General features: G+C 35.6%; 1 protein-coding gene across 2 annotated transcripts in view; it reads left to right on the forward strand.

The window, feature by feature from the left end:
- The window catches only part of MTAP (methylthioadenosine phosphorylase), a 62,527-nt gene that overhangs the window by 27,301 nt on the left and 19,768 nt on the right, over positions 1–15,458 (forward strand). For both annotated transcript variants that reach the window (XM_074280738.1, XM_074280737.1), the window contains exon 5: positions 9,501–9,603. In XM_074280738.1, coding sequence (XP_074136839.1) covers positions 9,501–9,603 — 103 coding nt within the window. The remainder of the gene's footprint in view (positions 1–9,500; positions 9,604–15,458) is intronic.

A 15,458-nucleotide genomic window follows, 5' to 3' on the forward strand; every position in this document is an offset into this window, starting at 1 on the left:
ATTAATGGTTCTCTAAATGTTTGGTAGAATTCACTTGTGAATTCTAGCCCTTTTTCTTATGGAGTTCATTGGTGACTTGTTCAATTTCTTTTTCTAAAATATTTTATTTTTAATATTTTGTTTCTTCTGTTAATCTGGGCAATTTATATTTTGTGAATATTCATACATTTTGATTAGATTATCAGGTTTGTTACCATACATACAGGGCAAAATAGCTCCTGATTATTGCTTTAATTTCATTGGTAATTAGTTTACCCTTTTCATTTTTGATGCTAGTAATTTCTTTTTTTTCCCTTTCCTTTTTCTGATCAAATTAGTCAAAGGTTTGTCTATTTTGTTAGTTTTTTCATAAAAACTTAGTTTTGTTTATTAGCTCAATAGTTTTTTTTAGTCTTTACTTTATTATATCTCTTTTGATTATATATCTCTCCTTTGAATTTCAAAATTTCTAATTTGGTATTTACTTGAGGGGGGTTAATTTGTTCTTTTTCTAGTTTACTTGCATGCCCACTTCATTGATTTCTTCTTTCTCTATTTTATTTATGTATTTATGTATCAAAGAACTGCTTTGGCTGCATCTCATAGGTTAGTGTGTTGTCTCATTCTTGTCATTTTCTTGGATGAAATTATGGAATTTTTTTTGATTTGTTGTTTGATCCAGCCATTCTTTAGAATTAGATTATTTAAATTCCAATTTGTTTTTATCTTTTTTTCCTGGCCCTTTATTTTTGTTTTTGTTTTGTTTTTGTTTTTTAAATTTTTATTTTTTAATTTTATAATTATAAATTTTTTGACTGTATATATGCATGAGTAATTTTTTTTTAATAACATTATCCCTTGTATTCATTTTTCCAAATTTTCCCCTCCCTCCCTCTACTCCCTTCCCTAGATGACAGGCAATCCCATACATTTTACATGTGTTACAGTATAACCTAGATACAATATATGTGTGTAAATACCATTTTCTTGTTGCACATTAAGTATTAGATTCCGAAGGTATAAGTAACCTGGGTAGATAGACAGTAGTGCTAACAATTTACATTCACTTCCCAGTGTTCCTTCTCTGAGTGTAGTTGTTTCTGTCCATCATTGATCAACTGGAAGTGAGTTGGATCTTCTTTATGTTGAAGATATCCACTTCCATCAGAATACATCTTCATACAGTATTGTTGTTGAAGTGTACAACGATCTTCTGGTTCTGTTCATTTCACTCAGCATCAGTTCATGTAAGTCTCTCCAAACCTCTCTGGATTCGTACTGCTGGTCATTTCTTACAGAGCAATAATATTCCATAACCTTCATATACCATAATTTACCCAACCATTCTCCAATTGATGGACAACCATTCATCTTCCAGTTTCTAGCCACTATGAAACATTTAGCAACAAACATTTTGGCACATACAGGTCCCTTTCCCCTCCTCAGTATTTCTTTGGGATATAAGCCCAATAACAGCAATGCTGGGTCAAAGGGTATGCACAGTTTGATAACTTTTTGGGCATAGTTCCAGATTGCTCTCCAGAATGGTTGGATTCTTTCACAACTTCACCAACAATGTATTAGTGTCCCAGTTTTCCCACATCCCCTCCAACATTCATCATTATTTGTTCCTGTCATCTTAGCCAATCTGACAGGTGTATAGTGGTATCTCAGAGTTGTCTTAATTTGTATTTCTCTGATCAGTAGTGATTTGGAACACTCTTTCATATGAGTGGATATAATTTCAATTTCATCATCTGAGAATTGTTTGTTCATATCCTTTGACCATTTATCAATTGGATAATGGTTTGATTTCTTATAAACTAGGGTCAGTTCTCTATATATTTTGGAAATGAAACCTTTGTCAGAACCTTTAACTTTAAAAACATTTTCCCAATTTGTTACTTCCTTTCTAATCTTGTTTGCATTAGTATTGTTTGTACAGAAACTTTTTAGTTTGATGTAATCAAAATCTTCTATTTTGTGATCGATAATGATCTCTAATTCTCCTCTGGTCATAAATTCCTTCCTCCTCCACAGGTCTGAGAGGTAGACTATTCTCTGTTTCTCTAATTTATTTATGATCTCATTCTTTATGCCTAAATCATAGACTCATTTTGATCTTATCTTGGTATATGGTGTTAAGTGTGGATCCATATCTAATTTCTCTGGCCCTTTATTTATGCATTATAGTCTGAAAAGGAAACATTTACTATTTCTGACTATGAGGTTTTTATACCTTAATAAATGGTCAGTTTTTCCCTAATTTATAAGAAATCAAACTATTCTCCAATTGATAAATGGTCAAAGGATATGAACAGACAATTCTCAGATGATGAAATTGAAATTATATCCACTCATATGAAAGAGTGTTCCAAATCACTACTGATCAGAGAAATGCAAATTAAGACAACTCTGAGATACCACTATACACCTGTCAGATTGGCTAAGATGACAGGAACAAATAATGATGAATGTTGGAGGGGCTGTGGGAAAACTGGGACACTGATACATTGTTGTTGGAGTTGTGAAAGAATCCAGCCATTCTGGAGAGCAATTTGGAACTATGCCCAAAAAGTTATCAAACTGTGCGTACCCTTTGACCCAGCATTGCTGTTATTGGGCTTATATCCCAAAGAAATACTGAGGAGGGGAAAGGGACCTGTATGTGCCAAAATGTTTGTGGCAGCTCTTTTTGTTGTAGCTAGAAACTGGAAGTTGAATGGATGTCCATCAATTGGAGAATGGTTGGGTAAATTATGGTATATGAAGGTTATGGAATATTATTGCTCTGTAAGAAATGACCAGCAGGAGGAATACAGAGAGGCTTGGAGAGACTTACATCAACTGATGCTAAGTGAAATGAATAGAACCAGAAGATCACTGTACACTTCAATGCTGTATGAAGATGTATTCTGATGGAAGTGGATATCTTCAACATAAAGAAGATCCAACTCACTTCCAGTTGATCAATTATGGACAGAAATAACTGCACCCAGAGAAGGAACACTGGGAAGTGAATGTAAATTGTTAGCACTACTGTCTATCTACCCAGGTCTACCTTCGGAATCTAATACTTAAGGTGCAACAAGAAAATTGGATTTACACACATATCTAGGTTTTATTGTAACACATGTAAAATGTATGGGATTGCCTGTCATCGGGGGGAGGGAGTCGAGGGAGGGGGGGTAATTTGGAAAAATTTCTCCAGAGATTTATCATATCTAGGTTTTCTAGCATCCTATTAATCTTCCTGGTGTCTCTTTTGTTTATTTTGTGGTTAGATTTGTGTAATTCCGAGAGGGGAAGGTTGAGGTCACAGGGCAGACAGAGAGGAACATCACATGGACTGAGGGTGTGGTTGTGAATGGTCCCTTTTGTGATGACATCAAAGAAAAAGACATTAAAGGCTGGAAAAAGGTCTGCCATCCCCAACATCTTCCCTCAGTTTATGGTAGTAGTTTTCCTGATATTGTACCAGACCTGCATTTCTGGTATAAGTCCCACTTGGTCATAGTTATTCCACTGATAAATTGCTTTTTGCTAATGTTTTATTTAAATTTTTCACATCAATATTCATTAGGGAGATTGATATATAATTTTCTTTCTCTGTTTTGGCCCTTCCTGGTTTATGTATCAGTACCATAAGAAAAAGAGGAAAGGAGAGGTATATTGGGACAATTCACATGAAGAAGTCCAAAATCATTACAATAGAGGGAAAGAAGGGAGGGGGATGAGCATTGTCTAAAACTTGATCTCATCAGTTTTGATTTTAAGAGGGAAAAATTTAATCATTCAGTTGGGTATAGAAATTTATCTAACCATATAAAGAAGTAGGAGGAGAAAGGAAAAGAAAAGGGAGATACAGGAGAGAAGAGAAGGCAGAAACACTAAGGAGAAAGGTAAGAGGAGGGAAAGATTGATAGAAGATAAAGAAGTAGTAGGTGGTGTAGGTTAAATATTAAGGGGGAAGGAGTGATAGGATAAAGTAGTGGGAAGTGGGTAAATACAAGACTAAGGATAAGATGGAAAGAGAGAATAAAAGTATTTACAGGGGAGAAAATAGGATAGAGGGAAATACAGAGCTAGTAATCATAACTGTGAGTGTGAATGGGATGAACTCAAAACAGAAGCAAATATAAATGGATTAAAAAACAATATGTTGTTTACAAGAAACACACTTGAGACAGATAAGTACAGAGCAAAGGTAAAAAGGCTGGAACAAAATTTATTATGCTTCAGGTGAAGTAAGGGCAAGGTAAGCAATTCTGAACTCAGATAAAGTAAAAGTAAAAATCTAAAAGAGAAAAGGAGGGAAAGGTGATCTTGATGAAGGGTACATTAAATAATGAAGTAATTATGATGCTAAATGTGTATGCACCAAGTGGTAGAGCAGGCAAATTCTTAGAGAAGATTTTAAGCCAGTTCCACCCTCAGTTGAAATTCTACTTCTTGCACTTACTACCTATATTATTTTGAAAAAATCATTTAATCATTCGGTGTTATGGGCCAGAACTCTGTACTTGAAACAAGGGTTCTTACAAGGTGCTAAATCAGTGGAATTGATAGACAATGGTTATCTAGTTTAGCATGGTGATTAATAGTTCTCTAGTTCAGTACATGTACTGAACTTAATATAGTTCTACAAGATTCACACCTACAATAATGTAATTAAAATAGATCATATAAGCTGGGACAAACTCAGTCAGATTCATTGACTCCCTTTCATACCACTATGGTAGCAGGCTCTCTTTCATTTCTCCACTGAAACCAAGAGTCCAGAATGCCTCCAAGAAACCTGCCAAAGCCCCAGGCAAGGAATGTGGATTGTGAAGGAGATTATAAAGGATTTGGACTTTAACACCTGGCAATTCTTGTGATTACTCTACTGAAGGTTGCTCCAAGACCTCCAGAAAACTAATTGGAACACTACATTCTGGACCTCAATGTTCTCATCTGTAAAAATGAAGAGGATAGATCAGATTTCCTCTGAGTTACCTTCTGAACTTAGGTTACCAAGGAATTCTTAATTGTTAAATTTTCTCAAGCCTCATTTTCATTTACTTCTCTGAATCCTTTGATTTCTCCTTCTTGGTCGGTAGTAGCGACGGGCGGTGTGTACAAAGGGCAGGGACTTAATCAATGACCCGCACTTATTGGGAATTCCTCGTTCATGGGGAATAACTGCAATCCCCGATCCCCATCACGAATGGGGTTCAACAGGTTACCCGCGCCTATGGGCATAGGGTAGGCACACACTGAGCCAGTCAGTGTAGCATGCATGCAGCCCCTCACTTATCCCTCCTCACTTTTCTGACTTTTCTATCTCTTTTGTAGGACGATGTCCTGCTTTCTAATCATGATTAGAACTGTTCTCTTGTGGAATAGACCAACTTAATGAGATATGAAGTTTCCTAGCACAGAAAATGTTCAAAAACAGTTTGACTATTCACTTGTTAGGAATACAGCTATTCTTGTCCAGGTATGATTTGGACTAGGTGATGATATCTGAGGTGTTTTCAGACTTAGATTTTATCTGATAGTGAGAGTAGCATGCTTCTTGCTTAGAAGTATGAAGAGTTACTAATTCCTTTTTTACATTATGTGTTTAATATTGGATTCCTTTGGAAATGAGGAAGTTTTTATTTAAAGGAAAGAAAAGGTTTTAAATTTGAATTATCATAGTTAATAGGTTATAATTTAATGGTTTCCACAAGCTGGCAGAATATCTCCTTGTACTTAAAAAGTCATAGGATTTGGAACTGGACAAAACCTTAGAAACCATCTTATTCAATGCTTTAATTTTACAGATTAATACACTGAGATTCAGGGAATAAACGGTTTAGAATTGGGCATGCATTTTTTTATTTCCAGTTAACTCATTTCTCCCTTAATAAATCTTCAAAGAAACTTTTCCATGTTAATATGTGTGTCTGTATATTTGTGTATTAATCAGTACCATGAATCTACAAGAGGTGGAGTGATTTCATGACTCGCCTAGAATTGTGTCATTGAAGAGTTCTTAAAGTCTTTCAGAGTTGTCTCTCTTCATAATATTATTATTATATAAACTGCTTCTGTATCAGTTCATAAGTTAAAGATGTATTAGAACTGGTTCAAGCCTACTGAAAAGCTGACTGTAAAATTTTCATTGGGAACATTTACATCAGCCAGTGATGATTTAAGCTTGATTAATTGTTTTGTTGATTGTCTAACTTGAGAAAGCAGTGGAGAAAATGTTTAAAAATGTAGATTAAAATTAAAATGGTATCATGCCTACATTTTTTCCCCCAGGAGAGCCAATTGTTAAATATAAACTACCTTGTTCTTCCTAAGTTTGTTTAAAACCATCTTCATCATCGTCATCATTTCTTCTGTCACTTTTAGTTACTGTTAATTTGTTTAGATTTTTCCTAATTAATAGATACCACTTCTGTTTTCCAGTTCTGGGTCTCTAAAAAAAAATTATTATAAATATTTTTGCACATGTAATTCCTTTTTTTTCCTTTCTTTGCTCTTTTTGGCACATGGGTTCTTAATGCTGAATTGAATTGAATTAATGATTCTTAATTGAATTGAATTGAATTAATGATTTAATGCACAGTTTTTAAATTTTTGAGACATAATTTCAAATTGTTTTCCAGACTGGCTAGACCAGCTCACATCTTCACCACTCTGGTTCAGTTCTTCCCTTATTACCTCATTTCTGGACTATTGTCAGAGCTTTCCATCTCATCTTTCCTCCACCTCCATTCAGTCTTCATTGCTGAATTCATATATTAATGAATTAATGTCCCCTTCTGCCTAGACTATCTACCCCACCATTCCTGTCTGTTCATCACTTAAGGTTCAGCTTAAAGCCCATCCTTCATGAAGCATTTGATCATCCTAAGTAAAAACAACTTCTCAGAATTTTTTTAGCCGACATTAACTTGTGTTCTATAATCTGTGCATGTGTAAATATGTATATTGTGTGTCTATGTATGTTTTTCAGTATGTATCCATCATTGCATTTAGTCTCTTGCATTAAAGAAACATTTATTAAATGAGTGACATACATAACCTAAGGTATAGGTTGCCTATTTGGCAAAGTAAAACAACTAAAGTAAACAAAAAGTAAAGTAAACAACTAAACAACATGTCCTGGGATTGAGGGATGGGGGGGGGGGGGTGCAGTTGGGACATGACTACAAACATAATAGAAAATAATTTGAGGAGAGAGAAATTATCAGAAACTGGAAGGATCTTAGAAGGTTTCCTAGATTAAATATTAGTTCCCCGAGTTGATATCAACCCTGAGTAAGGTTCAGTGATTCTGAGAGGCAGGATCAAGGATTGAATCCCAGGCATGATGGAAATCTTAGGTAAATGCCAAGATGGAAACTGTATATCTACTTGGGCTGTAGTGCTGAGTCTTTGAAGATGAGCCTAGAAAGGTAAATTAAACTTTAAATGCTGAACTGAGAAATTTGTTTTTATCCTGGAGAAAATTGGTAGTAACTGAGGAGTTTTGAGTAGGAAAGTAGTAATGAATTAAATGAAGTCTTGCTCTTGCTATATATTTTGAACTACTATGCTAGGCATAGTAAATCGTGGGAACCTTAGGGACAAAAAAGTATTTGTTCTATGTCATTCTTTTATGTCTAAATCATGAACACATTTCGGTCTTATCTGGGTATAGGGTATTAGGTCAATGCCTAGTTTCTGCTTTAGGTTGGCATTAAATGAAATAGCCGAATCAATTTTGTGTTTTTTTCCAAAATGAGGGGAAAGCCACTAGGATTTCTATTCCATTTCTATTCTATTTCTGTTCCTAGGATTGTCTCCATTTTTGTCAGATCATAGCAAGCAAGCAAATATTATATTAAGCTCCTTACTCTGTGCTAGGCACTGTGGGAAGCTCTGAGGATAAAAAGAAAGACCAAATTAGTCCCTGCCATGGGAGAGTTCACAATCTAAATAAGATCTTCCATTGTGTGCTAGTTATCATGACTGAAAAAAAAAAAATTGCTTTTCTGTGATTCATCTGTAAAAGAGGGATTTTTTACTACCTTTACTACCTAACTTGCAAGATTGTTAACGATCAGATAAGATCATTATGGGAAGCAATTAACCAGAAACTACACATCCCCTTTTATTATATCTAATGAGAGTGCCTTTAAGAACACTTATTAGTCACAAGTCACACAACAAGAGTTCAGTTATTGTTCTGATAATTACTAGCTTTGAGATGCTAAGCAAGTTTGTGAATCTCAATCGTTTCTTCTGGAAAATGATTCCGCTCTACTTTCCTCTAATACTACAACTATTCTGGTGAAATTGTCACCTTGTATCTGGATTCAGATGGCAGTGGCTTGCTGATTTGTCTCAATGCCTCAAGTCCATCTTCCTGTTAGCTATCAACTTTATTTTTCTTAAGTGAAAATCTGATGATGTCACCCTAGCAGTCACTTGTATCATTCACAGCACCACAGAAATTAAAAATTAGAAGAAGTCACAAGGGGCTATCTAGTTTAACAATTCTCTGAAGTAGGTAGATAGAGATAAAGTAATTTATTCATGCTTGATAAGTTGATGAGGAATGAACTACTGACCCTGGCATTCTTCCTGTGTTATGATGAAAAAAAGGGTAAGAAAGAAAGAGGGGAAAGAAGGAAAAGTGGGGGTAGGTAGAAGTAGTGATGAAGGAGTAAGGGGAAGAAATCATGGACTAATTTTTCTGCCAGGGATTTTTAAAGTATTTTATTTTTATAACTATAGGTGTATCTAGGGATATAACCTTCAACATGTGTTTGTAGGACTTGTAAAGAAGAATTAATATATTTTGCAAAAGAAGAAAAATCCTTTGGGGGTATTTATGTGTGGGTGTGGGTGTGTGTAATCAATTAGGTATTTTTCAACTTCATTTTTCAGTTCTACCTGAATTGTGAGTCCCACACCTTAGGAACAGAAAATTAAATAATATTTTGCTTAGCAGCAGCTATTTAAACTCTGATTTTGATTCTTCATAAACCAAAGGAAAGATCAGATAATTCTATTTCTTGGGTTACTCATGAATTCAGGCATTAGATCTCTAAACCATAAATGTCTTGCTTCTGATTACTACTGGTGAAAAGTACTAGAAGACAATTGATATTTTTGATTCTAGAAGTCAGCTATTTCAAGGAACATCAAAAGATGTTCCTTTAAAAAAGCCTTCTATATCCTTAAAAAATCTCAGGATATAGTTTTTTAGCTTCCTCTTTATTAGCTGTAGCATTGAGACTTGGGAATAATAAGCTAAAATCCACTTAAATTATGACATCCATTAACAGCTATTGGCACCAAACTTAGTGTTTCCACTAAATCAGAAACTTCACATTAAAAAGCACTACCGATTCTAACTTATGAATTGCTAATGAGAAGACAAACAAGGAAGCAGGACAGAAGTGAAGAAACAGAAGGGCTATGTAATACAAAAATTTTGATACCTCAGTTGCTGAATATTTGATTGTGTTTTGCTTTTCATTTTATTTTTATAGGACAACCAAAAGACCTCAAACCTTCTATGATGGAAGCAATGCCTGCTCTGGAGGAGTGTGTCACATTCCAATGGCTGAGCCATTTTGTTCTAAAACCAGAGAGGTTAGTAGAGTATCTGAAAACCCAATCCAGATTTGTGATGAACAGGTTTAAGTGATGTGGTAGGGGAAAAAAAAAACATTTGTGTCACCTCTCTGATTTTCAGAATTGATTGGTAACTCCTATTAACTAAGTTTTTGTTCCCTTTTCCCCGTCACTTTTCCACATATATCTCCCTGGAGATGTAGCAGAGTCATTTTTAGGTCAATGACATAAAATACACCAGGAAGTGTAGAGCTGGCGACATAGGGACATTGTTTTCATTCCAGGCAAGAAAAAGGAAAGCAGATCATATAAGTGAATCATATAAGTGAATCCCCCCTAAGTAAACTCACTTAGAGAGTGTATTTTTTAAATAAAAGGATAGCTCAAGGCTTTTGGAAGAATCCATCTAAAGTGCGCCGCCAGCCCTGGCCATTAGCTGGGCCAGGAAGATCTTGAGGTCCAAAGGAGTGTTGGTTGTTTTGTTGAACTACTCCTTATCTTGAGTTTGAACATTTACACTTTATAACCTTAGAGTAACTAGCCCTAAGTTATATCAGTGCAAATGAACAGGAGGGGGTGGGGTTGCAAACAGGGGAACTGAGGCAGGACAATTCAGGGAAACTGAGGCAGAACAATTAAAGGGAACTGTGGCAAAACATTATACACTCTTTCTTCTAAATTTTCAAATCATTGAATTACCTTCCTTTAGATACCTGGAAGATCTCAGCACTATAATTTTGACCAACCCTATTTGAGGCAAATAAGCCAAAATAGAACTAGAAAAATGCAAGGACTTATATGGCAAGGGCAAGTCTCTCCCTGATATTCTTGGAGTTAACAACAGTACAAAGGCTCCCTGTTGCAGCATGTCAAGTCCTTTGCAGTTGAAGCACCATGTCAGCCAGAGAATCTAGTTTGAGATGGCCAGTTCTCTGTGTTAAGTGGTCTGCAGTCATTTGTGTACTTAACTGCTTATATAAGGAGTAGCAGGGCTGCCCATTCAGAGGAGCAACCCAATCCAGGGGATAAGGGTGAGGCTTGGAGTAGCTCCACCCCAGAGGAACAGACAGAGCTCCTACTAGGATACAGGAAGATCCAGATTTCTGAGCAGAATATGCACAGTTAGACCATCAAGGCAGGCAAACTCTGAAATTTTAGAGGCCTTATCTCAAAATTGCAATGAAAATGCTGAAATACTAATTAAGAAATTGAGGTTACAGGACTGGAAACTGACAAATCCCGAATTGCCTGATTTCTGGTTGTTTCTGAAAAAAAAAAAAAATAGTCCCAAAAACTGAGTCTGCCGGGTCAATTCCAACAGAATAAGGGGTTTCAAAGTTAAAGCATAACCAAGAGTCACATTCCAGTAGATCACATCCCAAGGAGTAAAAATGAAAAAAAGAACTCCTTAAAGGACATCTTATTCAATCTGAACTAGTGAGATAGGGGGCTAAGGCAAAGTGAACAGGAAACTAGGGATTCCTATTCTTCCAGGTAGTTTTGAGAAAAATCCACCAGTTTCCCCAATTTCCTATCTCTTCCTCCCTCCTTTTTCTTTCAGGCAAATGGAATCATCCAAAAAAGCAAATAAAATTGTCAAATAACCATCCCACATATAAATCACAAGAGTGAATTCCTATACATATCACAGTAGGGCTTCCTAAAAATCTCTCAAACATAAACAGCAATAGTTACACAATTTTAACAATTTCCATCTCAAATCTTAACTACACAGTAATAAATGACTCAGTCAGGGTTTAACAATCATTCATCAACCATTTTCCAATTCCTCATATCAGTCTATCAGGGACAGGGAATGAAGCTTCATGTCTGATAAGATGGTCTGAGATAGAAAGACTGATCTACAAGGACTATTGCAAAATGTGGGGAGGCCAAAATAGATTGGCCAGCAACTTCCCAGGTAAGGAAACATGCTTGTGTCACAGGACAGGATTGTCAGCTATAGTCTCAATAAAAACAGTATTTATATATATAACAGGTTTTATAGACCACTGTTAATTGTCCTCTCATCATTTAGAAACCTTTAAAAAACTGAATATCCGTGGACACAAATACCCTGTGTCCATGCTAGATGCCTAGGCTAAATACTGATTTGCCTAAGATTTATAATGATTACATATAACCCGATTGGAAACAGGAAGATATAACAGTTGAATTGCATTAACAAATTCTATTGACTGTGCTTTGGCACAGAAGAAAAAAATGCAGATAGCCATATAACATAATATAAAAACTGATTCTTCAGCACCTTCAGGACACAGCTTAAAGTAGCCTTAATGCAGTTTTACTCCAATAATTGTCCCAATGGAGCTTTAAAACCTCCAATAAATAAGAAATTTTAGCTCCAATAACAAATCCCATTAACCAAAGTTTCAGATAAATCCCAAACAGGTGTTTACCGTGACCTTTTTGATAACAGTAAGAAATTTGTCCCAGTAAGTTCACAACTCATCTTTCATATCTAAGTAGAGTTTCAAAAGTTGAACATTATGCAAATCATTTTGCTTTAAAATACCTAATACATAGAAAAAAAATTCCAAATTTCATATTGACCATAACAGAAACATTTTCAAAAGAACAAAGAAAAAAACTTACTTTCAGAAGCCCTTTATATATAACCTCAGAATACAATCAATTAAATTTTTTACAGAATATCCTAATACCACAAAAGAATCTAAAAGATTCTTTAAACTATAAATTAAACTTTTAGAAATAACTCTACCGAATTATACATCACATTTATGATCATATTCCTTAACCATCTTACAAACACAAACATTCAGTCAATCGAGTTAAAGTAGGCCTGTCTCTTTTCAGCCCAGAACCAGGCAGAACCAGGCAGCTGCAACTTGATTTAAAAAAAAAAAAAAAAAAAAAAAAAGTCTGGAACACACTTAGGAGAAGGAGAGGAAGGCGAGCTAAATCTGCACAAAAGATTCCTTCCTCTTCCCTACTCATGTTTCCCCACATAGAAATCCTTCCATTAAAAACTTTGCTTTTTCTCTTCCTAACGCTTCTCTTTCTCTCAGATACCTACCTTAAACAAATTCTAATAATCCTCCTAACTAGATGGTCCATTGATAAAGTAGCAGAAACAGTGGGGGGGGAGAAGGGGAAGTTGAAGACAAAATATCTTCTCCCATTTCTCCCTCTCCCTCTTCTCTTCTTTACTCCTAAAACCCTTCAAGCCTACAACTGCTATTACAAATGAATCTTTCATAAATCACCATCCTCCCTTCCTTTTCCCTTCAAAAGTTTTAAGATTCACAATACAGTGAATAGTTAAATAACTCCATAAAACCATAAAACTCACATGTCCAGCAAACCATAGCTTATAATGTTAAAAAATTACCCAGTGTTTCAGAAGTAACAAACTGAAGCAAACCAGGTTTTTGTTTTTTTTTTTTTTAAGTTTTTCTTCCTTCTGGCCAAGTGTTTCCAAGGCCACTAGCATAAACTTATTTTCCCAAGGTGGCTTCAATCAGATAAGATTTTTATTGCTGTTACTCCTCTCTAGCAGGCTTTGAAAACCTGCTTTTCAGGGAAAAACTTCCCTGCCAGTTTAAAATAGCCAAGATTTTCTGTTCTTTTATTTACAAATTAGTACTACAGTTTAAAAAGTTTAAAATCACAAGCAAATTGCTAAATTTCTTAATCATTAACTTAACAGAGCTCTTTAAATCAACACAGATTTAAGTCACAAACAGAACACAAATCACACATAGGCTGCACAATTATAAATTAAACAAAACATTTAACATATACAGACTAAGGACTAGTTGAAAACCTTAGAATAGCCCTGAGGGAAGTTATTGCAGCTCTAGGGTCTTCCCTCCCAGAATCCAAATGGAGCTTTTTAGGTTTCCAAGCCCCTGTTTGGTGCATTTCTCTGCCTTCATAGAGAATGCCCAGAGATAACCAGATAATGCCAAAAGGCACTCAGAACCACAGTTGTGCCACTGGCACACAGAACCAGATAGATTCAAGTATACTTAAACAGAAAGAGAAAGTAGACAAACAATTCCAGAACACAAAAGACAGACAATCCAACCAGGGCACTCCGATGTCATCCCATAGAGTCCAATGGGGGTACTGATGCTGTGTCCAGCATAGCCACCTACTGTCCCAGAGTATTCACCCAAAATTGAACTGGTTTCCAGAAAGCTTGAAGCCAATTGAGGCAATTTTTAGATCTCATTCTCCCAGTCTCCTCTGAAGGAGGTTATTGAGGTCTGAGGCTGAAGAACATCTCGGTGGCCATCCCCTTTGCCCTTCAGGAAAAAGAACTAACTGTCAAGCTATCTCACAGGGGCCTCCAACTGAAATACCTAGGCAAGAGAAAATAAAGGATAGCCAAAATAATGTAAATTTAATTGCTAGCTGGCCAGCGACTGAGCCTCCCAGAACCAAACTTGGCGAGTCAGCCTGGAGAAGTTTCAGACACATATTTAAAGGAAATCCTCCCCCCACACACACACAAAATGCTCTGAAACATTTATCACACTAAAAATTCCATTCCCAAACAGGCAGCAAGGTTTAACAAGGAGACAATGTTTCTTTAAGTTTTATATTTGTCAAGTTGTCAAGGTCTTAAGATGCCACATCTGGGGGCTGTATGTGCCTGCAATTGGAAACGGAAAATACCACCTGCTTTAGGGACCTAGTTCTGACTGCAGACAGCTGAAACTGAGATAATGATCTCAGTCTCAGGAGTGCATACTCAGGTTAGGGACAGTGTCCATTTCAGTACTTGGTTTTTATTTTAGTTTTTGAAAACAGCAGAATTGAAAATGCATTAGACCTTATGGCTATCATAGACCCAAGTTTTCTTGAACTGGATCCAATTCTGTGTTTTACAACTAGATTTTTCATTTGTTCAGGGTAAGATTGGTAAAATTCTTGCTAAAATTCTTCCTAATAATGATATTTTCTCCCTTTACCTTCACCCCCTCCGTCTATTAATAATTATTTTCTAAAAGAAAGGATAGAAAAAAAAAAGGGTAGAGATGTAGAAGTATTTTTTAATGTGACTTAAACATATTTTATTGAGTCCATAGTCTCCTCCACCTGTATTCTCCATTGAGGAGTACAAACTGCAACCCATTCCTGTCTTTGTGTCCCATACAGACCTCTGTCTGCCTATAAATACTCTGAAGAATCGGGTATGTATTTCTAGGTTTTGATGCAATGTTTCAAATGTGCCACTCCATATCTCTTTCTGTTTGTTAAACCTCTTACTTGTTACATTATCAGGAGAATACCTACTCCTTTTCCATTCATTCATTTCTAAGAGCAGATGTTTTAAACTCCCAGCCACAAATGGTACCTCAGTGGGGTTGGAACCAGATGAAAATGTAATTTGGAGCTGGTTATTTAATCTAAGTAGTATAGTACAATCATGTATCCACTAGGAGTTTAGGATTTTAGATTTTGAATTAGAAAGTTATTTAGTTCTTTTAAGCAAATTGCCCAACATAAATTACCCTGTGGCTAAACCTGAATTTGTTCTTGATTCCAAATCACTGTCTCTTTTGCTACAACATAATACTTTTAAAATACATATAAAGCTTTATTTTTCAAAGCACATGCATATATGTTTTCAATATTAATCCTTGCAAAACCTTGTATTGCAATTTTTTTCTCCCTCCTTTCCCTCACTCTCTCCTCTACATGGCAAGTAATCCAATATGTGAATATGTGGTGAACATATGTAATTCTGTAATATCTATATATTTTCACAATTGTCATGTTGTAAAAGAAAAACCAGATCAGAAAGGAAAAAAAAGAAAGAAAGAAAACAAAATACAAGTGAATAACAACAAAAAAGTGAAAATACTGTGTTGTGATCTCTT

This window comes from Sminthopsis crassicaudata, chromosome 1 (assembly GCF_048593235.1).
Source record: "Sminthopsis crassicaudata isolate SCR6 chromosome 1, ASM4859323v1, whole genome shotgun sequence".
Lineage (NCBI taxonomy): Eukaryota > Metazoa > Chordata > Mammalia > Dasyuromorphia > Dasyuridae > Sminthopsis > Sminthopsis crassicaudata.